The 26,302-nt window shown below is 54.9% G+C and overlaps 2 protein-coding genes across 6 annotated transcripts in view; one reads left to right on the plus strand and one right to left on the minus strand.

The window, feature by feature from the left end:
* The window catches only part of LOC135983191 (C-type lectin Cal-like), a 235,504-nt gene that overhangs the window by 130,994 nt on the left and 78,208 nt on the right, over nt 1-26,302 (minus strand). The gene's annotated exons all lie outside the window — the stretch shown is intronic.
* Nucleotides 1-26,302, plus strand: part of LOC101939714 (C-type lectin-like) — a 525,580-nt gene that overhangs the window by 118,572 nt on the left and 380,706 nt on the right. For 3 of the 5 annotated variants that reach the window (XM_065593419.1, XM_065593516.1, XM_065593475.1), the window contains 5 exons: nt 1,123-1,202; nt 2,451-2,563; nt 7,171-7,311; nt 10,021-10,135; nt 12,129-12,445. The exons of the other annotated variants lie outside the window; for them this stretch is intronic. In XM_065593419.1, the coding sequence (XP_065449491.1) occupies nt 1,136-1,202; nt 2,451-2,563; nt 7,171-7,311; nt 10,021-10,135; nt 12,129-12,196 (504 nt within the window). In that variant the 5' untranslated portion in view covers nt 1,123-1,135 and the 3' untranslated portion in view covers nt 12,197-12,445. Of the gene's footprint in view, nt 1-1,122; nt 1,203-2,450; nt 2,564-7,170; nt 7,312-10,020; nt 10,136-12,128; nt 12,446-26,302 lie in introns of those variants that run through there. 5 annotated transcript variants of the gene reach the window in all.

Genomic DNA, 26,302 nt, shown 5'->3' on the forward strand with positions numbered 1-26,302 from the left:
GGTGGCTGGCGGCAGCTGATCTGTTACGGGGGTGGGTGGCCAAGCTTGTCCTGTGTGTGTCCCCCGACCCTGGGGCCGTCTCTGTCTCACCCCTTCCTCCCACCCGCACAGCCCTGCACGCGGCACCCTAACGCCCTGTGGAGCTGTGCCCAGCGCTCTGCCCCTCCGGGAGCTGGGCTCAGCCTCCAGTCTGTGTCCAGTCCCTGCTGGATCATCACTGTGCAGGGCGGCTCTCCCATTCGACCCCTTCTTGTAATAATGGTGCAAGGGGGATCCCAGCCCCCACCATGGGCTGCAGTAACTATAATCCCTCCCCTCCCCCGCACCCGAACCACACGGTGTTGGCTTTCCAGACACACGATCTCCCTGGAGCTGGAAATATGAGAGTGATTGAAACACCTGTTAGCGGGGAAAGGCCCCGGGGTGGGTCAGTGGGTGTTTCATGTACCAGGTGCTGGGTGATAACACGAGAGGACTCCAAGTTTCTAACACTAAACTGGTCTCTAGTCAGAGAATGATTGCAGAGGTGCTGCACCTGCAGCTGTCATTCCAGCCACGTGCACACAGACTGGCCTCCATCCTGGTGGCACTGGGGCCTCTTTCAAATTCTTCCTTCCTCAAACCTGTGCCCTCCCTCCACATTCCATGTAGGTGGCTACCATGGGGACCTGCCAGCTCCAACATGGGGGAGAGAGGAACAGTGGGAGATGGCAAATGCCCCTTCTGAGAACTGATTTGCTCTGCAAATGGGACCCTGTTTCCTAGGATCCAAGTCCTATCTGAGTGACCATGGCCTCCCTGCTGACCCCCGGCTCCTCCCAAGCTGCAGCCCTGGTTTGGGGCGTCCCTGGAGATGTGGCTTGCAGAGCCCAGCCACTGAGGAGCTGGAACCTGGCTCCCTGCTGGGTGTCCAGTTCTGTCCCTGGGGCACCGGCTCAGTGAGGGGTGGAAAAGGAAGGGCCCTTCGGACCCAGGGAGATGGGCTCCGAGCTCAGTTCCCCAGGGCAGGGGGAAGGGATCACTATCGGGGCCCTTCCAGCCCAGCCAGGCCCTTTAGCAAACAGTTCCGGAGGGTGTCTCAGGCTCTCATGGCCCCATCTCCCTTGTGTGTTTTCTCCCCAGGTGAAGCAAGAAGATGGGGCTAGTCACTTACTTCAGCCTCTGCCTCCTCGGCTGCCTGACCTATAACCCCTCGCTGGCAGGTGAGTCCCTGGCCGGGCCTCAGAGCTGGAATCCCCGGGTGCTGGTTGCCATGGTGGAAATTGGGAAGTGAATTCATTTCCCTCATCACTTCCAGAGCCTCTGCCCATCTTGTGCTGCTGGGGGTCACTGCCCTGTGGGAGACCAACCCTGCGGCCCCTCCTGAAGGAGTGGGTGAGAGAAGGTGGATGAAATGCCCCCCATAGGTCAGCTCTTCCCATGAGGATTGAGTGGGACCAGTCCCTGGGAAACGGGCGCTCAGCCCCCGTCAGCTACAGGCTCTCATCCCATCCTCCCATGTTCCCCTCCCACTGGCTGGGCGTGTCCCCACAGGGTCCCTCTCCAAGGGCTGGTTTTGGCTGCCCTCCAACCCCAGCTTCTCCCCAATCCGGCCTCTGATGCCGGCTGGGCTTCCCCATTCCCTGCACACTGTGCCTTTCTCCTCCAGACTGTCCCATTACCTCCCCCTGCTGGGATACTGCTCCACCCCGTCCCTCTGTGCCCCCAGCCCTGAGAAGGGCAGTGCCTGCACAGTGTTCCCCTCCCCTCCGCCCCAACCCCACAGATCCCTGCTATTCCCCCTCTTTGTCCCATCTCCCTGGGCACCTCTCTCCCTTCCCTCCTCCTTCAACCTCCCCAGCTCCTACCATCCAGAACTGGGCCCCTGTTCCCGATTTCCTCTCTAGTCCCAGTCCGTGCCAACCCCATTGCTCCCCCAGCTTCACCTCTTGGCCCTGGGTTTTACCTTCACACGCCTTCCCCTCCCTTTCAGCTTCCTGGTCCCACTGTCCCGCATGGCCCAAGGAGAGACGGGGAGACGCTCAGGGTGGCAGGAATTCCCTCTGCCCGAGGGCTTCAGCTGAATGGAGGCCACTGTAGCTCGCAGCTCCATAATTCCCCACTTCTCTGGGGAAGGGGCAGGGAGGGTCTATCAGCCCCCCCCCCCCACTGTGCACTGGCTCCTTCCTCCCCTCAGGGAGCCCTGGCAAAAGGAGCCCCTGCCCCATTCAAACCTGGAGTCCCTGCCCGGCTGGGATCCCTGCTCAGGGCTGGGTTTCAGGGACCCCGTTCTGCCGATGTGGGGTCTGAGCAAACCCAGCTTCTTCCTACATTGCCAGGGCCTGGAGGGTCCTGCCAGCCAGACACAGCCCCAAACGGGACCCGATGTTTTTCATACTAATGGGAAAGCCACGGTTCTGCCTCTGAAACAGCCTCTAACCGCGGTGTCCTGTCCCCACCATTGCCCCCAGCCCCCTCTCTCTCTGTAGAGGCACAGGCTATGTCGTGTCCCACAGGCTGGTTCTCCTACCATGACAGCTGCTATCGATTCTTCCACACAAAAAAAAACTGGATGGAGGCTGAGGTGAGAGGCTGGGGGCAGGGGGGCTCAGGGGCACTGGGCTGGAGCTGGAGGCTGGGGGGATGGGGCGGTTTAGGGTGAATATCGGAGTCAGTGAGCTGGGCTAGGCTGGGAATCTGCTATGGTGGGAGGGGCGGGGATAGGGTTGCCAACTTTCTAAGGACACACCCCAGCCACTCCCTTCTTCGAGACCTCGCCCTGACTCGCTCCATTCCCCCTTCCTCTGTCACTCTCCCTCACCCTCACTCACTTTCACCCATCTGGGGCAAGGCGTAGGAGTGCGGGGGGTGCGGTGATGACTCTGTCTGGGGATGCGAGCTCTGGGGTGGGCTCAGGGATGACGGATTTGGGGTGTGGAGAGGGCTCCGTGATGGGGCAGGGGGTTGGGGTGCAGGGGGGGTTGGACTCTGGGCTGGGGGTGTGAGCTCTAGGAAGGGGGTGGGGACAAAGGGTTTGGTGTGGAGGAAGGACTCCAATGTGGGATCGAGGGGTTTGGAGTGCAGGAGGGTGTGTGGGCTCTTGGGTGGGGCTGAAGTTGAGGAGTTTGGGGTGCAGGAGAGAACTCCGGGTTGGGACATGGGGTTGGGGTGGGGTCAGGGCTCTGGCTGGGGGTGTGGACTCTGGGGTGGGGCCGGGGATGAGAGGTTTGGGATGCAGGAGGGGGCTCAGGGCTGAGCATTGGGTTGGGGTGTGGGAGTGGCTTTGGGTTATGGGGTCCCGGCAACGCTTACTGCAGCTCCCAGGAAGTGGCCGCCAGGTCCCTGCAGCCCCTACGTATATGGGTGGCCAGGGAGTCTCCGCATGCTGCCCTCATGCCCACAGGTGCTCCCTGCAGCTCCAATTGGTTGCAGTTCCTAGCCAATGGGAGCTGTGGAACCGGCACTCAGGGCGGGGGCAGGATGTGGAGATTCCCTGGCTGCCCATGTGCCTTGGGGCTGTAGGGATCTGGTGGCCACTTCCAGGAGCTGCACAGAGCCAGGACAGGTAGGGAACTTGCCTTAGCCCTGGGCCTCCGCTGTGCTGCTGACCGGACTTTTAACAGCCCAGTCGGCGGTGCCGACCGGAGCCACCAGGGTCCCTTTGCCAACTGGCATTCTGGTGAAAAACTGGACGCCTGGCAACCCTAGGTGGGAGCCCAGGGCTGGCACATTTCACACTGCCCCAGACAGAGCCCTGGGAACAGGCTGTGAGGGAACAACCTGCCCTGGCCTGGCTGGGGAGCAGAATACAATGTAAACGTAGCCCCCAGTCGGGCACGATCTCCTCTGGACCCAACACATTTGTAATGCCCTGTGTCTGTCAGGGACCTCAGGGACGGCCTGGACACAGGTGGGGTCGTGTCTCACTCTAGAAGCCAGCTCAGCAAGGGCCTACTCCTTACTTGGCGTTATAAAAGAAGCTCCCTTAGCTCCAATGGCCGGGGTGTGCTGAAGGTCTCAGGAAGGAGTGTGTATCAACAGAGGGAAAATTACTTTTTGTGGTGGCCTGGCCACCCCCGGTCTTTATTCAGGCCTAATTTGATAGTTTGCAAATTAATTCTAGTTCAGCAGTTTCTCATTGAAGTCTGTTTTTGAAGGTATTTTTGGTGAAGAATGGCCACTTTTAAGTCTGTTATTTAGAGTCCAGGGAGATTGAAGTGCTCTCCTACTCGTTTTTGAATGTTACAATTCTTGATGTCTGAATTGTGTCCATTTATTCTTTTGCATAGCTGGTTTGTCCAATGTACATGGCAGAGGGGCATTGCTGGCACATGATGGCATATATCACATTGGTAGATGTGCAGGTGAACGAGCCCCTGATGGTGTGGCTGATATGGTTAGGTCCTATGATGGTGTCCCTTGAATAAATATGGGGGCAGATTTGACAAAGGGGTTTGTTGCAGGGATAGGTCCTAGGTTAGTGCTTTTGTTGTGTGGTGTGTAGTTGCTGGTGAATATTTGCTTCAGGTTGGGGGGCCATCTGTAAGCGAGGATTGGCCTAACTCCCAAAGACTATGAGAGTGAGGGATCGTCCTTCAGGATAAGTTGTAGATCCTTGATGATGCACTGGAGAGATTTTGGTTGGGGGCTGTAGGTCACGGCTAGTGAAGTTCTGTTACTTTCTTTCTTGGGCCTGTCCTGTACTAGGTGACTTCTGGGTACCCTTCTGGCTCTGTCAATCTGTTTCTTCACTTCCCCAGGTGGGTATTGTAGTTTTAAGAACACTTGATAGAGATCCTGTAGGTGTTTGTCTCTGCCTGAGGGATTGGCACAAATGCAGTTCTATCTTAGGGCTTGGCTGACATCATCAAATTAGGCCTGAATTAAGATTCGGAGTGGCTGAGTCATTACAAAAAATAATGTTCCCTCTGTTGATACTCACACCTACTTGTTAACTGATGGGAATGGGCCACATCCACCCTCGTTAACACTACAAAAATAATTTTCCCTCTGTTAAAAAGAAGAACAGGAGTACTTGTGGCACCTTAGAGACTAACAAATTTATTAGAGCATAAGCTTTCGTGGACTACAGCCCACTTCTTCGGATGCATATAGAATGGAACATATATTGAGGAGATATATATACACACATACAGAGAGCATAAACAGGTGGGAGTTGTCTTACCAACTCTGAGAGGCCAATTAATTAAGAGAAAAAAAACTTTTGAAGTGATAATCAAGCTAGCCCAGTACAGACAGACAGTTAGATAACAAGTGTGAGAATACTTACAAGGGGAGATAGATTCAATGTTTGTAATGGCTCAGCCATTCCCAGTCCTTATTCAAACCGGAGTTGATTGTGTCTAGTTTGCATATCAATTCTAGCTCAGCAGTTTCTCGTTGGAGTCTGTTGATATTCACCCCTTCTTGTCAACTGTTGGGAATAGACTACATTCACCCTGTTTGAATTGGCCTTGTTAGCACTGACCCCCCACTTGGTAAGGCAACTCCCATCTTTTTATGGGCTGTAATATATATATATATACCTGCCTACTGTATATTTCACTCCATGCATCTCATGCAGTGGGTTCTAGCCCACGAAAGCTTATGCCCAAATAAATTTGTTAGTCTCTAAGGTGCCACAAGGACTCCTCGTTGTTTTTACCCAGTGGATCGTACATAGTGAGTAGGGTATAGTGGATAGTAGATAGTGGATAAGGGATAGATGAAATCCCCCATTGTTTTTTTATTTTTTCTTTGTATAGCCTCTCTAATCTCCCTGAGCATTTCACAGTCACTATCACCATCCTGGTCAGGTAGGTGGTAGTACATCCCTACTGCTATAATGCTGTGTAATGCTGTGTGGGGCACTGGGTGCACGTTGATGTGACCATGGGGCTGGGAATTCCCTGTGCTTGTGCTCTGGGGACACTAGGGGCACTGTGGTTTCCGCTGTCTCTGCTCTGTAGTGCCCCTGCAATGCTGTTTAGTGCTTTGGCCTGTAGCTATTATGGGAGCAGTTGCTCCATGTTGGGATAGAACAGGGGCAGGTAACAGACCCATTACCCAGCAGGGCTGTGTCTGGGGCATGGGGACAGGGCAAGGCCATCTGTGGACGGGAAGGATGGACAGTGGAAGGAGGGACAGTCAGAAACCTTCTGCAACTCTCCCTCTGTGAGGCATGTTTTCCAGACCTCATGTTGTTCTTGGAGCTCTTTTCTGAACCCTCTCCAGCAAGGACAAGTGCAGAGTCCTGCACTTAGGATGGAAGAATGGCAGGAGTGGGGGTATCTCGGCGTGGGCAGGGGCGGTGGCGGGGGGGTGAGGAGGCGAAAGGAGAGGTGGGAACTTGCAGGGGGTGAAGAGATGAGCGGTGAGTCAGCAGCAGGCTGGGCCTGGGGTGGAGCAGGGGTGGAGTCTGGGCGGAGCCGTGGGCGGAAGAGGCAGGACAGGAGTTTGCCTCCCCCAGGGGAAGTTTCACCCACCGCCCCGTGCCTCTGCTTACACGTTCAAGGCTCACACTTGCCCTCTTGTGCAGCACGGCACTGAGAGCTCCATTCAGCTGGTTGTGGCCATGACCCCTCAGTGCTTTTCAGCCGACTCAGGTTCTCTGGGCTCGGGCTGCGGGGAAGTTTCATTGCTGTGAAGGCTTCTGCGCTTGGGCTGGAGCCCGGGCTCTAGGACCCTGTGAGAGCTGCCAGGAAATCCCCTCGGCCAGGGCTGCACTGAGGTCATGTGGTGCTAATTGCTCATGTGCACAAGCCGAGCGCCTGGCAGAGTCCGAGTGCCTGGGGTCAGCACAGTGACCTTCATCAGCCACACCTGTGCTCCCATCACAGCATGACAGCGGGTGTGTCTGGCAGAGCCATGGCCCAGGGCAGGCCAGTGCTCAGAGCAGAGCCCAGGAGCTGGCACGGGAGGGATTCGGTGACACCAGCAGGGCACAGGGTGGCTGTGGCTGTGCCGAGCGGGGTGGGGGCCGGGAAGGTGAAGGGGGATGGAGAGAGGGAGGCGGCTCTACCTGCTCCTCCCATTGGTCCTGGGGAGGGGAGAGGCGCTAACACGGGGTCCTGTCCCCTCACAGCCCTTGCTGCCCGGGGGAGGCAGGGCCCAGAACAGTGCTGGACTCGCGCCTGCTGCTCCCTGCAGTGCCGGGAAGGGGGTAACTGGCTTTGTTTTTTCTTCTCCCAGGCTCATTGCCAGCACCACAGCCATGGGGCCCATCTCGCCTCCATTCACAGTGCTGGAGAAAATAAAATGCTGGCCCATTACATCAAGAAGTACTACAAAGAGAACTGTGCCATCTGGATCGGACTCTCAGACCCTATGGAGGTGAGTGCCCGGTGCCCGCTCTGCCTCGGGCAGCCCCTCCCCAGGCCCCTGGGCTCTGTGTCTCTGCTCAGTGAGGTTGTTGTTTGGGGCGGGGGTGCCACCAGAGCAGGATTTCCATGGGAACGGGGTGAAAAGGGGCTGTAACCGCCTGGGTTTCCAGTCACAGGGTCGATCCCCAGCGCCCGGTGCAGAGTGTGAACTGCTGGTATTAATATTCACATTCGTGACACTAGTGCCCAGGGACCCAGCACACCGGCCCGTTGTGCTCAGACCGTACACGCCCGGCACGAGAGTCAGCCCCGCCCCACACAGATGAGACGTCTGGACGAGGGCTCGGGGAAAGGGGCAGCCCCACGGGCAGAGCGACCAATGCGAGGGCACAGAGCACTGGGAGTGCTGCCGCTCTGTGTGTATTCGTCCTCAGGGTGGGCTTAGTGAGGGGGGGGTCACCTGGCCAGAGGCGCGTCAGCTCCAGGCCTGTAGGGGGAGCCCCGGTGGGTCCCGATACCCACCCGACAGGCTCAGGGCAGGGCAGTGACTGGGGCTGGCGGGAACGGGGAGGTTGCAGATCCCCCCGAGATACAGAGACTTAATCACTTACAGCTCAAAGTGAGCAACCGCGGCTCTTGTTTGGCCCCTGGGCCAGTCCAGTCGCCAGTCAGGGCTCTGCAGGCCAGTGCCGCGGTGGAGGGGGGTCTCCAGTCCAGACTATAGTTCAGCAAAGGGGCTGGTTTCCAGGTTAGGCTCAGTCAGTGTCTGTCCTTGAGGCCCTGCTCAGTCGCTGCGGCTCCCCCATAAACCCTGCACAGAGCTGCCCCCGGCTGCAGTGTCTGGCACTCACAGTCTGCTCCACACGCTGCTCCCCGGCTCCTGGTGCTGCTGGTGCTGCACGCTGTTCCTCGGTGGGTTCCTCTGCATCCAGCTTCTCTGCTGCTCCGGGCTCGCTGTGCCGCTGCTTGTCCCCGAGCCAGGCCAACCCCTGCTTGTTAATCCACACACCCAGCTGCCGAAGCTGAACGGGACGTTTCTGAGACTTCTGCGCTGGGTGCACGTGGTGGGTGCTGCTGGCCCTGCTGGTCGACCGGCAGCCGGAGAGCAATGCCGCCGGTGGGACCGATGGGAGATGGGGGAGCTTCGTGGGCAGCACTGCTGGGCAGCACAGACACACCCTGCTGCAACCGCTCCTGTCTGGCCCCAGAGCGCGGGAGAGGCTGGTGTTTCGGGGGGCAGTGACGGCGCAGACTCCTGCATGAGGCTCCCTCCAGCCGACAGGCTGTCGTCACTTTCTAAACATGCCTGACTGCTCTTGGCCTCCTCACTTCTCACCGTGATAAAATGCCAGAGACAGAGACCTCCTGGGCCACGTCGCAGCCTTTCACCCCTCGGGGGGTCAACTCAGCCTGGGGCAGCGTCAGCCTCTGCCCCTCCGCAGCTCCCCCTGCACCCGCCCACTGAGGAGCTGCCAACCGAGGGACACGGCCCCGTACAAAACCCTGGGGAATTAATAACCCAGAACTCTGTTCAGGGACAGGGAAGGGGGATCAGGACCCACCCGAATCCCTGAACGCACGGACAGAACAAGGGGATTGTCGCCAACATTCCCGGCTCCTTCCCATCGGCTGAGGTGCTGGCAGCCCACTCCAGGCGCATACGACGTCTGCTTCCCTCCCCAGCAAACAGCCCAAGGGAACACACGATAGAGGTGGGGCCGTGGGTGGTCAGGCTAATGGTCGGAGCAGGAGCAGGAAGCGGATCCAATACAAGGGTCAGAGCCGGAGTCAGGAATTAATAGCCAAGCCGAGGGTCAGAGCCAGGAGGGGACCCAGGCGGCACATCAAGGGTCAGCGCCGGAGCCCAGGGGCAGGGTAAGGAAGCCGGGACCAGGAGCGAGCCGAGGCGGCCAGGACTGAGCAGGAGCAAGGCTGGGAAACCAGCAGGAGCAGGAGGAGGAGCAGGGCTGGAGCAGGACAGGAGCCCGGCGAGGAGCAGCAGCACAGGGAGGATCGCGGCCGTGGCATGACCACACTGAGCAGCCAGAGAGCTGCTGGGCTAAGAGCCGGCCAGCTGCCCTTCCTGCCCAGGCAGGGGGTGCAGTCAGTCGGGTGGCCTGCAGCCGGCTGGCTGCGCTGGTTGGGTTGCCAGGTGACTAATTCTGCTGCAGCCCCTGATCCCCGACAGTGCGAACCCAGCTTCATCCAGCGCCCCCATCCCCCAGACCTACCGCCGTGATCTCTGCAGCGGGGAGCAGAGTAACTCCCCTGTGGATGGGCTTTGGGAGCGTCGTCGCGTGGGTCTGTGCACACGAGAGAGAACGGGGGCAGCAGCGTGGGGCTGCGGGACAGCGCGTGGGATGACGCTGCAGGTGCTGCCTGTCGGGCTGGGCTGGAGATGGACGTGGAACCTGAGGGCAGGTCGGGGTGCGCTCCCCTCGGCGATGTGGGGGGGGCAGGGGCAGGGGGTGCTGGAGACTCTCCCTTCACTTGCTGTTTTCATGCTTTCGAGGGCTTGGGCAGGTCCTGGTGTAACTTCAGCTGCCAGTAAATGTAGCCCTGGTTGTCAGCGCTGACATTTCATAGCAATGATCAGTGTCTCCAGTGTCACTGGGCAGCCTCTGCCCGTGCCCTGCCCATGGCCCCTCGGCTCCGGGGCATGTCTCTAGCTGTGTAACCTTGGGTTTTACAGGGGCTCTGCTCTCCTTTGTCTCTGCAGGATCAAGACTGGAGATGGTCAGATAATTCCATGCTCAGTTTCACAGCTTGGGAGAAAGGGCAACCCAATAATCTGAAAAAAAATGAGCACTGTGTAGGGTCATCTCCTGATTCAGGTAAGCAGGCGGCTCAGACCCCCATGGACCTGCCACCATGGCAGCGCTCTGACCACACAGGTCCTGAGATACAATCCGGGCAGGCCCCTGCACGCTCTGGAGTGCAGATCCTTACTCCTCTCTCTTCCCTACCCCATGCTGGGAGGGCAGTCAGGAGAGACCCCCTTGTCTCACCTGGTAAAACTGATGCTTACCAGATTCCATGGGTCAGTTCATGTCTCTGCTCCAGTGACACACACACACACACACACACACACACACCTGGCCCCCTCATGAGGTCGTGTTACTCACGGCTGCTTGTGAAAGTGCTGCGCAGTCTCCTCAGGGAATCTTTAGCAAAAGCTGCAGCCAGGGAGCAGACCCCGCAGGACGTGGTGTACGTGACCAGGTGGTCTCAGCGGGGAGGGGAAGAAGTTCTGAATGGCCCAGGCAGTGACTAGCAAATGTTGGTGGATAACGAGGGGTCAGTTTGCAGATAGGCGTCGAACAGCAAAGGGGTGAAAAACACAATTAATTCCCTGCCCGGCCCCAATCACTGGGGGCTGTGTCTGTGTGGGGACTGCAGTGCCAGTGGGTGTGGGGAGCGAGGGGCAGGGCCGGGGGTCTCAGACCAATTCCATTTATCACTGGGACAGGCCTGGCACAGGTATGTTAGACGGTGACAAGCAGCCAATTGACCCACTAGGCTCTGTAATAATTGATTAAACCTTAAATAAAACATAAATTATTAGGGCTGTCAAGAGATTAGAAAAAATAATCACACTGTTAAACAATAAAAGAATACCATAAAGTGAGCACTGTGCACTTTGTATTATGTGTTGTAATTGGCATCCATATCTTTGAAAATGTAGAACATCCAAAATATTTAATACTTTTCAATTGGTATTCTATTGTTTAACAGTGCGACTAATTGTGATAAAAATTTTTTATTGTGATTAATTTTTTTTAGTAAATCACATGAGTTAAATACAATTAATCCACAGTCCTATTAATAATCAATTAACCTTTAACTAAAACATTAAGTATTTGTTACTTTCATAAACTATGTTAAAGGAACATGAAGGTCACAAAGTTGAGGAAGGGCCAGACCAAGTCTACCCCTATAACTTTAACTCAGCCCCTGGCGCATGTGAATCATGATACAGTCTTGAGTTACAGGCTCAGTGTCCGTCAGGCCTGATGCCGGCAGATGGGCACAGCCAGGGCCGCAGTCACTGGACAGGATAGAGTCAAACAGCAGCAGAAACCCGCACCCAAGGGAACGGGGCACTGAGACCGGCCTATACCCCCTGCGGAGCTCCCTGCTGGGCCTGGGGTGCTACTGAGGGGCTGAGCCCACCCAGCCCAGCCCCAGGACTGTCCTTCCCTGGGCGCTGTCTGGGCTGACTAAGCAGGAATACTACTGCCGGGCAGCCCACGGGCACAGACACCCCCAGAGCAGAGGGGTAACGGGGTCTGAGGGAGGAACATGCAGCTCCGTGCACAGCAGGCCAGTAACACTGACTCCTGGGGCAGGGACACATCCCCTCTGCATGGCAGCTGAGCCCTGCCTGGGACAGATGTTCCCATGGGTGTAGCCAGACCCAGGCGGGCAGGGCATGGAGGGGGCCTGGCTGTGGGGCAGCTCACTCAGCAGGGAGGGGGCAGCAGCCCAGTTCCTGAGCGGGTTCCCCCAGTCCCGGGGCAAGGCTCTCGCTCTCTCCTCTGCCCTCTGGCTGGGGTGGGGGGCACATGGGTTGGGGGAGGTAGGAGCAGTAGCACATGGACCAGGCCTCTCCCCTTTCACACTGAGCCTCGGCCTCTCTTTGAAAGATGGGGCTGCCCCAATCTGGGCTGCTCAGGGCTTCATCCTACCCTCCTCTTCCTCAGGACTGTGCACAGGAGCTGGGATCTTCTCCGAGGGGCACGGCACTGGGTGGAGGAGGGGTCAGTGTATGAAGAGGAACGGCCCAGCCTGCCCCATCCCACAGGTCATTTCTGTTTTTCTTTCTAGATTTTAAGAAATGGCACGATTATCCCTGTGAAGAGAGTTTCCCTTTCATTTGTAAGCACAAACCCTAGGGGAGGCAGCTCGCCTGCACCTGGGGGCTCCCAGCACCTGGGCTGTGAGTGAATCGGGTCCCTCCGGCTCCCCTGGGAAACCAGATCCTGAGTCCCCGGCTGCAAAGTCCCTTCTGCAAAGCATCACTGTGTTACGCTGTGTCACTCCCGCTCTGCTCTGCCCCCTTCTCTCCCTGTCGCACCCACGCTCTGCTCTTCTCAGCAATCTCAGCACAGTGACGTGATAATAAACTTTCCCTGGAGCATTCAGCTCAGTGTGTGTCTCCTTTCTCGTGTTCCTGACTCTGGCATGGACAGTCCATGTGTCACCTGGCTCCACCCTCAGCACCCCAGAACCAGTCCCTGAGCAGGAGGACAGGGACTGAACAAGGATTGAGGGCCCTGGCCCTCTGGTAAAAACACAGGGGCATCGGTACCCCCTGAGACACGGCCCGTTCATCCCGCTCCCCTCTGCCCCACCCTCGGTGCTTATCCCTCCTGTCCTCATCTCAGCGCTTCCAGAGCAGGACCTGTCTAGCCTGCCTGCAATGCACCTGCTCATCTTGCAGAGCAGGAATACAAAACAAAAAAGACTGAGTGAGGATTCCTGGGTTCCAGTCCCAGCTCTGCTGGAGGGATCCTGTGTGACCCTGGGAACATCCCTTCTCCTCTTCCCTGTTACATTTATCTCTGACCCTGACTGACGGGGTGTTCTCTGCCCCCAGCCTTCATACTGCCTCTCTCAGAGCATCCCCTTGTTGTGCTGGCCCAGAAAAAGGGGCTCTCCTGCTTCAATCCCATTCAAATAGCAGCTAGAATAGTCACCAAACTGCCAAACCGAGTTTGTGAGATTTCAGCTTTAAAACCTAACTGGCCTCCTGGCAAAGCCACAAACATGAGCCCCGTTCAGGGGTACCAGAGGTAGGGACCCCCACAGTACAGCTCCTTTCAAGGAATCCATTGGTTAGCACAAGGTGGACAAAATCAGCCCTGTGTATGTGAGCGGGGTCTGAATGGGCTCCCCCACTGCCCTGTGGGGATGAGCTGGGGGAGCAGACCTCAGGAGCAGACGGTATCAGACACCCCTGGGCTGCCTAGGTGCTCGGCAGACAGACCTGCTTTGCCACAGTGCTCAGTTTGGGCTGTTCGGGGCAGGGCCGGCTCTAAGATTTTTGCCGCCCAAAGCCAAAACAATTTTGGCCGCCCCCCCCCCCCCCCCCGTTCTTTAATTACCCCACCCCTGGCCCTGCCTCAACTCCGCCCCTTCCCCAAATCCCCAGCCCTGCCTCCTCCCCCCAGGCTCTCAAGCCTAGGAGGGAGGGAGGGAGGGGGACAAGCGGCGCTCACGCCACGGCCACTCGGGATCTCCCCCTCCCTCCCAGGTTTGAGAGCCTGGGAGGGAGGGGGAGACCCCGAGCCGGCGCGGGGCGCGGAACAGCTGTTTTGCGCGCCATGGCAGCAGCAGCGGAGGTGAGCTAGGGCGGCCGGGGCACATTTTTAGGGGCGGCATTCTGGCGCCGGCCATGCCGCCCCTAAAAATGTGCCACCCCAAGCACCAGCTTGTTTTGCTGGTGCCTAGAGCCGGCCCTGGTTCGGGGTTAATCTGGGACGCAGGGGTGTGAAATGTTGCTATCCTCATTGTACGAGTCGAGGGCAGCAGAACCGTACTCAGCCTGCCCGATTGACCCTCACGCGCTGAGCGGGGCGAGTGACCCCAAATCCAGTGAGAGCCCGAGGGGGTGGGGCCAGGTGTTCTCTCCTACCTGGGCTGGGGGCTCCGTTTAAAGACAACGTGATCAAAGACAACACAGGATGCAGCAGCAGTGGGGTCCCCCCCCCCACCCAGGGAAATCACTAAGCGCTGGGCCAATTGCCAGAGCCTCAGAACTCAGCATCGCAGCTCGAGGCAGAAGCGGCAAACGGCAAATGATGAGCCGGTGCCACTGGCAAACCAGTTTATTCTAGAGCGTATTCATCTCAATGTACTCACGTATTAGTGGAAATCAAAGCGGTTGTTAAATGTGTAAGTGTTTGGGGTGTTTAAACTTCATAAAACTAATGGGATGTTACACGCCTTGTTTTTACTTATTTGTGTCTTGTGATAATGTAATCGCAGAGATTTACATTGTAAATCTCCCTGAAACTAAACATCTCATGAGGTATCAAGGAAGCCTGGTGGAATGCCAGTGAAGGACTTTATGAGAAAAAATGCTAATTCCAAAGCAAATGGCTGTTGTGTGTGATGACAAAGGCTATGCTTTAGTCATGTATATTTTTAATAAAAGTTATGGACAGGTCACGGGCAATAAACAAATATTGATGGCCTGTGACCTGTCCATGAATCATAGACTCATAGAAGATTAGGGTTGGAAGAGAGCTCAGGAGGTATCTAGTCCAACCCCGTGCTCAAAGCAGGACCAATTCCCAACTAAATCATCCCAGCCAGGGCTTTGTCAAGCTGGGCCTGAAAAACCTCTAAGGATGGGGATTCCACCATCTCCCTAGGTAATCCATTGAATTTGTACTATAAATACACCTGACTAAATCTTAGGTGCTCTGCAGGGTCCGGGGGGTGTTGCTGCTTTGGAGAGCTCCAAGGCTCCACTGCTGCACCAGTGTCCCCTGGGGTGAGCTGCCTGGAGCTGCATGAGCAGTGGCTGGCTTGTGTCTGGCCCCGAGGCTGCCTCAGCTGCTCAGGAACCCTTCACTGCCACTGCAGAAGCCACGGAGGTCCCAGTAAGTAACAGAATCCATGACTTCCATGACAGACTCACGGCCTTAGTGATGACCGGGGTCAGAGACTCAATGTGCATTCCTTACTCACCATCAGCAAATAAAAAGCCCATGTGGGTGTGACATTACTGACATAAACTGTGATCGTATAGATCACTGTTGCCACCAGGGTCTTATGGTTGCACCAGTTCTTGTACAGAGGAGGCAAAGTGGAATGTCTATGGGAAGGTTGTAGTTCGCTGGTTATAATTATTCTGTCTGTATGTGTGTATCATTTTTGTATTTGAAGTTATGAATATTGGCTATGTACTTCTATCTCAATGTGTTTGATTCAAAGTAGCCTCAGTGAAGCATTTGGTCAGCTTCTTGAAAGAGGACTATTCTCAATAAGTGCCCAATCAAGAAACACTTAACTGACAATAGACTTTAATAATAATAATTATATCCCCTCTCCTAGAACTGGAAGGGACCTTGAAAGGTCATCAAGTTCAGCCCCCTGCCTTCACCAAGTACTGCTTTGTGCCCCAGATCCCCAAGTGGCCTCCTCAAGGATTGAACTCACAACCCTGGGTTTAACAGGCCAATGCTCAAACCACTGAGCTATCCCTTCCCCCTTTGGGAGACATCTGAGCTTTCCTGGGAATGTTCAAACTAACATGTAAACAAGGGCATGGGCCTGCAAAAATCTGAATCATTCATAGACATGTGACTTGACCAGGTGGCTACAGACTCCATCTTGTTGTGATTTTGCACAGGAAAAGAAAGAGGTTTCTGCCCACAAGAGAAAGAATATAAAAGGCCCTGGAAACTCCTCCATTTTGTCTTCAGCTGGCTCAAAAGAGATGCTTGAAAGATACTGGAACAAAGGACAGTAACTACAAGGATGTGAGTGGTTGCTGGACCCAGACTAAGAAGGAGTCTAGTGTGTGAAAGCAGCTTATTGGAACATCTCTGAGGGTGAGATTTACCTGCCTTTAGTTTCTCACTGTATTAGGCTTAGACTTGCATGTTTTTGTTTTATTTTGCTTGGTAATGTACTTTGTTCTGTCTGTTATTACTTGGAACCACTTAAATCCTAGTTTTTATATTTAATAACATCACTTTTTTACTTATTAATTAACCCAGAGCAAGTAATTAATTGCTGGGGGAGCAAACAGCTGTGCATATCTCTCTATCAGTGTTATAGAGGGCGAACAATTTATGAGTTTACCCTCTATATGCTTTACACCGAGTGAAACAGATTTATTTGGGGTTTGGATCCCATTGGGAAGTGGGTATATGGATGCTAGAGACAGGAGCACTTCTTAAGCTGTTTTCAGTTAAGTCTGCAGCTTGTGGGGGATGTGGTTCAACCTGTGTCTGAGTTTGTAGCCGGTTAGTGTGTCTGGCTCAACAAAACAGGGTACTGAAGTCCCAAGGTGGCAGGAAAAACGGGCTCAGAGGTAGTCTCAGCACATCAAGTGGGTTTCTGTGACCCAACCCATTACAGTAGGTTTCCTGTTAGGGGCTGGAGAAATGCCAAAGGAAGATGAATGTCAAAAAGAAGTCCAGACAGGCAGTGGTAAGGCAATTCACAGAGCACATCCTGGCTATCAGATTAGTGTCCCTGGACTGGAACCTGGTGCAGAGCATGGGCTTGGGTCCCCTACCTGCCACTAAGAAGGTGGCGTGAAGTCCCCCCATCGCCCAGCATCAGGAGATAAGGATGATCGAAAACCCCGAGAAAAGGGCAATGGCAGTGCTCAGGGGGGACTTGCAGAGGCTATAGACCCCTCCAAAATTGCCTTCACCCCATAGCCAACCCATAGCAGCTGCCACTTTCTGGACACCCAGCTCTGCTGGCCTGCTGGGCATGGAGCAGGGGTGCCTGAGAGCAGCCCACGGCCAGTGTCCCTTCCATCCAGGGCACGCTGCCCAGGGCAGGTGGAGGGTCTGATGGATCCCCACACTGCCAGGAGTAACTTGCTCTAGCCAGGGCTCCTGGGCCTCACCCCCGTGGTCAGTCTCTGAGGGCTCTGATGGCCCTGGAACTGGGTCTCCCCGCCAAGGTGGCTCTTACCTGTTGCTCAGCTCTGACTTCTGGACTGGCTGGGGGTGGATCCTTGGAGGGAGAGGAGGAGAAGGGGGTGGAGCCATGGAGAGGGGCAGGGCCCCATGGCAAGGAGGGGCTAAGGCCCACCTCAGCCCCCCACTGGGAAGGAGCTGGCACCACCCCTGGAGAAAAGTGTAAGGGACACTGGACCCAGGGAAGAAGCCCAGAGAGTGACACAAGATCTTGTAATTACTTGCTGGACATTCTGCTACCCCTGGAAGTCAAATGGGATCTGGCCAGAGGGCAGAACTATGGAAGAGGGACCTCTGCAGGACTGCCAGCAGGGGGCCCTAGGAAAGAGCTGTCATGCCACCTTCAGCCACAAGGGGGAGTGTCCACTCTTCTTCACATGCCTCACCCAGCATCGGGGAGTGCAAAGCAATGGAAACCAATATCATATGGCAGTGCCGTGGCCACATGGCAGGAGCTGTCAGTGACCATCTGCCCTGCGCAGAGATAGCTGGGGGTGAGGATGACTTGGGAATGGAGAAGCCCATTGATCTCGTTAGATATATTGACAAAGGGTCTTCAGGGGTGAGTTTCCTTGACACACAAACAGCATTGTGTATTTTGCTGCCTTCCCATAACCATGGCAGTTAATTAAAGGAATTTTAGAAAGTGAAAATTAATCCAGACCGATCTGAGAATGTCCCTGGGGCAGGAAAATCTGAGCAATCTGCCAGTTACTTCTCTAGAGAACTCAAAAGCAAGGTGGAAGACAGGTACGCTAATTAGTGCGATTGCATCAGAGAAGGGCAAAAGCGTCCCTTTCATAGAATCCTAGAACTGGAAGTGACCTCAAGTGGTCATCTAGTCCAGTCCCCTGCACTCATGACAGGACTAAGTATTATCTAGACCATCCCTGTAGAAGGGTTCGGCCGGAGCTCATCCCTCTCCGGGGCAGCGAGGAACAACACTGCCTCACTACGTTTGTCTGGTTATTTCGGGGAACTAGTCTGTCCGCGTGGTTTCACGCTGTGGCAACGATAGAGGCAAACAAACAGTTCGGTTCCACAGGCCCAGGCCCTGGTTCAGGGGGCGGGGGGACAAGAGAGAGTCAGTGGCTCAGGCCCTCAGGCAGGGGTGAACAGACAAATGAGTTCAGGAGGCCCAGGCCCTGGCTCCAAAGGGCCTGAAGAGGGGGAGACTGCCACCAACACGTTGGGTGGCAGGGGGTATGCAGGCTCACCCACTCCACTGCATCCCAGCCCGGGGCCCCAGCAGCAATAGATGACCCGCTGCTGTGCCAGTGGGGATCCTGACCGCAACACATTGACATCGGCTCTGGGTGTGCTGCAGCCAGTCTAGGGTCAGCTGCCCCCGGGCTACTTCCGATCTGACCCTCTAGAGATACCTACGTCTGGATGGGGTCTTCCAAGGAATCAATCAGCATGGGCTCCTCAGGGTACTCGGCGAGCGGCAGGCTTGGCAGCTCCTCTGGGTCGCTTGCCACAGACAGGCTTAACAGCTTCTCCGGGGTCTGGTCAGCATCAGGCCTCGGCTGATCTGGCCAGTCCTCGGGTTGGTTGCAAACTGCAAGAGTCTCCCCACCGGGAGCTAGGCCACAGGCGTCTGGCTTCTCCAGCGGCCGGGCCTCTAGTGAGCTCTGGGGTTGGGCTTTTGTACTTCCTGTCCTGTGCCCTGACCTCTGGGGGACGGGCACAAGCTCCACTGGCTCCGCCCACTTTGGCATCTGGAGGGGCTCGTCCCTCTCTGGGGCAGCGGGGAACCACACTGCCTCGCTACAATCCCCAACAGGTGTTTGTCTAACCTGCTCTTAAAAATCCCCAATGTTGGAGATTCCACAACCTCCCTAGGCAATTTATTCCAGTGTTTAACCACCCTGACAGTGAGGAGGTTTTTCCTAATGTCCAGCCTAAACCTCCCTTGCTGCAATTTAAGCCCATTTGCTTCTTGTCCCATCCAAAGGTTAAGGAAAATAATTTTCTCCTTTCTTCTTGTAACAACCTTTTATGTATTTGAAAACTATTATCACGTCCCCCCTCAGTCTTCTCTTTTCCAGACTAAACAAAACTAGTTTTTTCAATCTTCCATCATAGCTCATGTTTTCTAGACCTTTAATCATTTTTGTTGCTCTTCTCTGGACCCTTTCCAATTTCTCCACATCTTTCCTGAAATGTAGTGCCCCAAACAGGACACAACACTCCAGTAGAGGCCTGATCAGAATGGAGTAGAGTGGAAGAATTGTCTTGCTTACAACACTCCTGCTAATGCATCCCAGAATGATGTTCGCTTTTTTGCAACAGTGTTACACTGTTGACTCATCTTTAGCTTCTGGTCCACTATGACTCCCGGATCCCTTTCCGCAGTACTCCTTCCTAGTCAGTCATTTCCCATTTGTATGTGTGCAACTGATTGTTCCTTCCTAAGTGGAGTACTTTGCATTTGTCCTTATCGAATTTCATCCTATTTACTTCAGACCATTTTTCCAGTTTGTCCAGATGATTTTGAATTATAATCCTATCCTCCTATCCCACTTGCAACCCCTCCCAGCTTGGTATTGTCCACAAACATTGTAAGTGTACTCTCTATGCCATTATCTAAATCATTCATGAAGATACTGAACAGAACCAGACCCAGAACTGATCCCTGTGGGACCCCAATCATTATCCCCTTCAAGAATTACTGTGAACCACTGATAACTATTCTCTTTTTCCAACCAGTTACACACCAACCTTATAGTAGCTCCACTAGGTTGCATTTCCCTAGTTTGCTTATGAGAAGGTCATGCGAGACAGTATGAAAAGCTTACCAAAGTCAACATATACCACGTCCACTGCTTCCTCCCTATCCACAAGGCTTGTCACCCTGTCAAAGAAAGCTATCAGATTGGTTTGACAGGATTTGTTCTTGACAAATCCATGCTGACTGTTACTTATCACCTTATGATCTTCTGGATATGTAAAAAATAGATTGCTTAATTATTTGCTCCATTATGTTTCTGGGTACAGATGTTCAGCTGATTGGTCTGTAATTCCACAGCTTGTCCTTATTTCCCTTTTTATATATTGGCACTATATTAATGATCTGGAGGATGGCCTGGACTGCACCCTCAGCAAGTTTGCAGATGACACTAAACTGGGAGGAGGGTTAGATACAGAGGGACCTAGACAAATTAGAGGATTGGGCCAAAAGAAATCTGATGAGGTTCAACAAGGATGAGTGCAGAGTCCTGCACTTAGGACAGAAGAATCCCATGCACCCCTACAGCCTGGGGACCGACTGGCTAAGGGGCAGTTCTGCAGAAAAAGACCTAGGGGTTACAGTGGACGAGAAGCTGGATATGAGTCAACAGTGTGCCCTTGTTGCCAAGAAGGCTAACGGCATTTTGGCTGTATAAGTAGGGGCATTGCCAGCAGATCGAGGGACGTGATAATTCCCCTTTATTCAACATTGGTGAGGCCTCATCTTGAGTACTGTGTCCAGTTTTGGGCCCCACACTATAAGAAGTATATGGAAAAATTGGAAAGAGTCTAGCGGAGGGCAACAAAAATGATTAGCGGTCTGGAGCACATGACTTATGAGGATAGGCTGAGGGAACTGAGATTGTTTAGTCTGCAGAAGAGAAGAATGAGGGGGGATTTGATAGCTGCTTTCAACTACCTGAAAGGGGGTTCCAAAGAGGATGGATCTAGACTGTTCTCAGTGGTGGCAGATGACAGAACAAGGAGCAATGGTCTCAAGTTGCAGTGGGGGAGGTTTAGGTTGGATATAAGGAAAAAATTTCACTAGGAGGGTGGTGAAGCACTGGAATGGGTTACCTAGGGAGGTGGTGGAATCTCCTTCCTTAGAGGTTTTTAAGGTCAGGCTTGACAAAGCCTTGGCTGGGAAGATTTAGTTGGGATTAGATCCTGCTTTGAACGGGGGTTGGAGTAGATGACCTCCCAAGGCCCCTTCCAATCCTGATATTCTGTGAGTCTATGATTTGCCCTTTTCCAGTCTTCTGGAATCTCTTCGGTCTTACATGATTTTTCAAAGATCATCACTAATGGCTGAGATCTCCTCACTCAGCCTTAAATATTTTAGGATGCATTTCATCAGGCCCTGGTGACTTGAAGACATCTAACTTGTCTAAGTAATTTTAACTTGTTCTTTCCCTATTTTAGCCTCTGATACTTCCTTATTTTCACTGGCATTCACTGTTAGATGTCCAATCACCACCAACCTTCTTGGTGAAAAGTGAAACAAAGAAGTATTTAAGCACCTCTGCCATGTCCACATTTCCTGTTATTGTGTTTCTTGAGTAATGAGCCTCCCTGTCCTTGTTCTTCCTCTTGCTTCTAAAGTATTTGTAGAATATTTTCTTATTACCCTTTATGTCTCTTGCTAGTTTGATCTTGTTTTGTGCCTTGGCCTTTCTAATTTTGTCTCGACATACTTGTTTTATTTGTTTATATTCAACCTTTGTAATTTGACTGAGTTTCCACTTTTTGTAGGACTCTTTTTTGAGTTTTAGATCCTTGAAGATCTACTGGTTAAACCAGGATGGGTTCTTGCCATACTTTCTGTCTTTCCTAAGCAGTGAGATATGTGACAGGTTCCCACCCCCTCTAGGCTTCCACCTGATGTACTGGGGTACCACTGAGCCTGCCTGGTACACCAGCATGGGCTTCCTCACACTGTCCTGCTGAGCCAGGCCCTCAAACCTTCTCCAGCACACAACCAGGCAGGGACACAGTCAGTTGCAGAAAGACACAGACATTGAAATCAGTACTGCTTGGGAAGGCTTCAACTAGGGAATTGTTCAGCTATTAAGTGCACACCCCCTCTGGCGTGTAAACCCCAAATTGTATAATCTTGCACTGCACCGAGAACTGTGCAGTGTAAGCTCATTGAAATATGCCCCCCATCAATGTGGAGGAAGATATGCACAGCTTTTTGCCCCCTCCCCATTATGAATTCCATAAAATGGTTAAAAGATAGATTTTAAGTGATTATAAATGGTAGCAAACAGATCAAAGCAGATTACGCAGCAAATAAAACAAAAACACAATATAAGCTTAAGTAACTAAAGAAACTGGTTACAGGCAGTAATTTATCACCCTAAATATTGTTTTAGGCATATTGCAGAGGTTCTTGAAGGCAAGCTGCTCTTGCTTGCAGCTTAAAACTCCAGGTATTTCTTTCAAAGGCCAGACACTTTTCCAGCCTGGTTTCAGTCCTTCTCTCCCCCTTTGTCTTTGTTTCTTAGACGTTCACAGTAGTCATCCTGGCTGGGGATTCAGTGAAGAAAGAACACTGATTCTGTCACTCCCCTGCCTTAAATAGATTTTACATATGGTTGGAATCCTTTGTTTTCCATGGTGGTTCCCCACCCCCATTGGAAAAATACTGGTATTCTATCATGGAGTCCAGTACTAGGTGACTTGAATACATGACCATGCAGTGTCAAAGCAGCAATGAGTTGGAGGTGGTTTGTAGCATCCCAGGAAAACTTCTCAGGAAGGTGGGAGATTAATATCTTCAAAGACTTACTGTTCTCCCTAATGGGCCATTAACTTCTTCCCAGCTAGCCAGCCAGACTAATTGCATTCTGTCTGGTGTGCGTTCCCTAAGTGCAAAAACTTTTGTAGTATAGACGCATTGTCAATATTCCTAACTTTAGATACAAAAATGATACATGCTGTGACAAAGTTCCTCCTCTATCTTGGTGGGTCCTGCGCTTACTGGTGGATTTTCTTGCCTCAGAGATTCACCATGTGGGTTGGAGAACAGCCCAGAGACCTTCCCCTCTGGAAGAACCCACAGTCCAGGTCAATTGGGAGGTTTGGGGAGAACCCGGGCCTGCCCTCTACTCCGGGTTCCAGCCCAGGACCCTGTGGACTGCAGCTGTCTATAGTGCCTCCTGTAACAGCTGCATGACAGCTACAACTCCCTAGGCTACTTCCCCATGGCCTCCTCCAAACACCTTCCTCCTGGTGTCTGATAACACTTGTGCTCCTCAGTCCTCCAGCAGCACACCCTCTCACTCTCAGCACCTTGCACCTCTTGCTCCCAGCTCCTCACACCACAAACTGAAGTGAGCTACTTTTAAAACCCAGGTGCCCCGATTAGCCTGCCTTAATTGATTCTAGCAGCTTCTTAATTGGCTCCAGGTGTCCTAATTAGCCTGCCTGCCTTAACTGGTTCTAGCAGGTTCCTGATGACTCTAATGCAGCCCCTGCTCTGGTCACTCAGAGAACAGACAACTGTTCAGCCAGTGGCCGGTATGTTTGCCTTTGAACAGACTCCTGTACCCCACTGGCCTGGAGGAAGGGAGGAAGGTAGAGAGCTGCTCCTCCTGCTTCTAGGCCCTGGGTTTTCCCTACAACTGCTGTCTGTTGCTGCTGCTCCAGCTACTCCCCTAGCTGGGCTAACCCCCCCTCCCCTGCATCTCTGCTACCTACTTGCTGGCTGGCTGGCTGCTAGCCCCCCGCCCCTTGGTTGTTGCTGCTCCAGTCACAGCCCCTTGTGGGGGGGGGGCATGGGGGGGGCTGCTGGCCCACTCCCTGGAGGAGGGGAGGGAGGGAGCCAGCCATTGCTCCTGCTGCTGAGGACACCACCACCATCGACCACCACCTGAGAAGAATCCTTCCAGTTGGCCACCAGACTGCCGCCTAAAGCTGCTGTGTTTGCTGCTGGGAGCTGCTGAAGCCCCGAGGAGGAGGAGAAGGAGAAGAGACCATTTGCCAGTAGAGGAGCGCGTAAGAACATACCACCGTGGAGGGGGTTCTCATGGACTGAGTAACTTTTGAACTGTGCTCTTGTGGTGGGGGTCTAGACTGTGTTTGTGGGACACAGGGGGTGTGGCGTGGATCCTGCCCCCTGGTCCGTCTGTGTCCCCCCCGACCCCCCCCCCCCCACCATCATCGTTGCCCCCTCCACCACCCCCACTGGCTACTTACCATCTACCTCAAGCTCCTGTCTCTGGGATTTCAGCTGCTCACCTAGGCTTGCTACGCCCTGTTGCCACCACTGGGCCTGATACAGCAGCCAGCTTCCAAGGATTTTCTTTTTGTTGCAAGCGCACGTGGGTGCACGTACCCCCCACCCCCCCTTTGACTGAACCCCTCCCCCCTGCAACAAGCCCCCAGCTTTACCCCTGCTGCCTACCCATTTGCCCCTTGCTGCCTTTTGCCCCTCCCCCTTGCCCAAGCCCCTCGCTAGCTCCAGTTTGTTTGCCTGCCCCGCCCTTTCCCTCTGCAGCCTTTGTTTGACCTGCCCCAGCCTCCGAAGCTAGCCCCCTGGTTCCTCTGCCCCATTTACCGCTTGGTTGCTCCCTTCCCCCTGCGGTCCCCTTGCCCTGATTAGCCACTCCCCTGGTGCGCCCATGTCCCCTCCTATGCGCTTGTGCCCCTCTCCGTTTTAGTTTGATTCTATCTCACTGCACCCCCCCAATGCTGTTATATCCTCCCTTCCTTGGTGCAACAAGAGGAGCCGGAAACCTTCCCTGAGTCGGTGACTGACCCCTAGCCCTTGATAGTCCCCCCCCCCACCCCACCCCTTTTTTGGCACCCTCCTCCCCTGCCTACAGCCTAGCGGGGAGGAGTGGTCGACCTGCTTCCCCTTTCCCTACCCCCCCTCCAGTGTTTGCTCTCCCCCCGTCCTCATTATGGCAGGGGACGAGGAGAGTGAGACCCCTCGGGCAGACCCTGCTGCCCCTCCTCCACCCGCCCCACCATCATCCCCCCCCTAGCCTCTACCTCAACCGCCGCTGCCGAGCCACCTACTACCACCCCTGCTGGAGCGCCGGCAGCGGTGGGTAACGAGGTGACCTCTGCTGCTGCCACGCCCCTCGCCCCCTCTGACTCTGGGGAAGTCCCCCCAGCCGGCAGGAAGGGCCAGGGCACGAAGAAGGGTAAAGGCCCCGCTAAAAAGGCCAGGCCCTCCATGGCAGGGGGTGCCCCCACTGCCGCAGCCCCGCAACAAGCCGTGGCGTCCCTCCCTGCTGTTCCCTCCACCAGCTCTATGGGTGTCCCACCCCCAGCTCCCAGGGCATACGCCCAGGTGGCGGCGGCCCCCCCGCCTGCCGCTACGTCATCTCCCCCATCCACTGCCTCTGCTACCATCTATAGCGTCCGGGGCCCCTTCCCCACCTTGACCAGGAAGCACGGCATCCGTTGCCTCCTGGTACCCGCCTTGCCCCACGTGGAGACCTACGTGCGGGCGTTGGCGAGGGTGGTGGGGCCCACGGCCATTGTAGCGGCCTCCAAGATGTACGGAAAGGTCGTCTTCTTCCTAGCATCGGAGGCCGCCGCCCAGGAGGCAGTGAAGAAGGGCATGGCGGTGGGGGGCGTGTATGTCCCCCTGGAGCCGCTAGAAGACCTGGGCACCCGACTGGTCCTGACTTCTGTCCCTCCCTCCCTTCCTTCCAAATGCCGCCCTGTTACCCACCCTCTCTACCCTGGGGAGGCCGATCTCTGTGGTCAGCCCTCTCCCATTGGGCTGCAAAGACCCCGTCCTCCGTCACGTCCTCTCGTTCCGCCGGCAGGTACAGTTACAACTGCCGCCGGCGGCACGTGACGGTGAGGCGCTCGAGGGGTCCTTCTTGGTCCCCTACCAGGGGGCCCGCTACCGGGTGCATTATTCAACAGGAGAGGCCCGGTGCTACCTCTGCCGGGTGATGGGACACGTCCGGAGGGACTGCCCCTTGGCCCGGCACGGAGGGACATCAGGGACCCCCGAGCCCCGGCAGGGTGCCGGCCCCGTCATCGCCGGCACCCCTAGCTGCCCGGCGCCCGAAGCCGCCCCTCCTCCTTTCCGGCCCATCAATGCTCCCGCTCGGGCCCAAGGGGTATCTCCCCCAGTGCGCCTAGACGAGCGAGAGGGCCCCCCTTCTGCCTCCTGCGATCTGGCGGGGCCTGTGGAGGAAGGTGAGGTAGGGATATTGCCGGGCATAGAAGAGGGCATGCCCCAGAGAGAATCCTCCCTCCTACATGCTGCCCCACCATTGCCTCCCCGAGTCCCTAAGCCTTCGCTCTTGCTCCCTGACCCAACTCCTGTTAGCCAGCCCCCAGATGATGCCATGGAGGGCTGGTCCTTAGTGCAGGGGAAGCGGGGCAAGCGGAAGGCTCGAGCTCCGCTCCTTCCATCTGATGCGGTAGCCCCCCGGAAGACCAGGAAGGGGGGCACCGACGCTGAGCCTTCCGCTTTGCCCCCGGGTGGGTTTTGTCCACCATTACCGGCTAGGGAAGACGTGGCAGCATCGGAGGATAACACTACCCCTCCTCCGGAGTACCTTCCTATGGAAGCCCCTGATGGAGCGATCTCCCCTCCATTTATGAGGAGATCAAGGCCCTGGG

Source organism: Chrysemys picta, chromosome 1 (genome assembly GCF_011386835.1).
Source record: "Chrysemys picta bellii isolate R12L10 chromosome 1, ASM1138683v2, whole genome shotgun sequence".
In the NCBI taxonomy this organism is placed as follows: domain Eukaryota; kingdom Metazoa; phylum Chordata; order Testudines; family Emydidae; genus Chrysemys; species Chrysemys picta.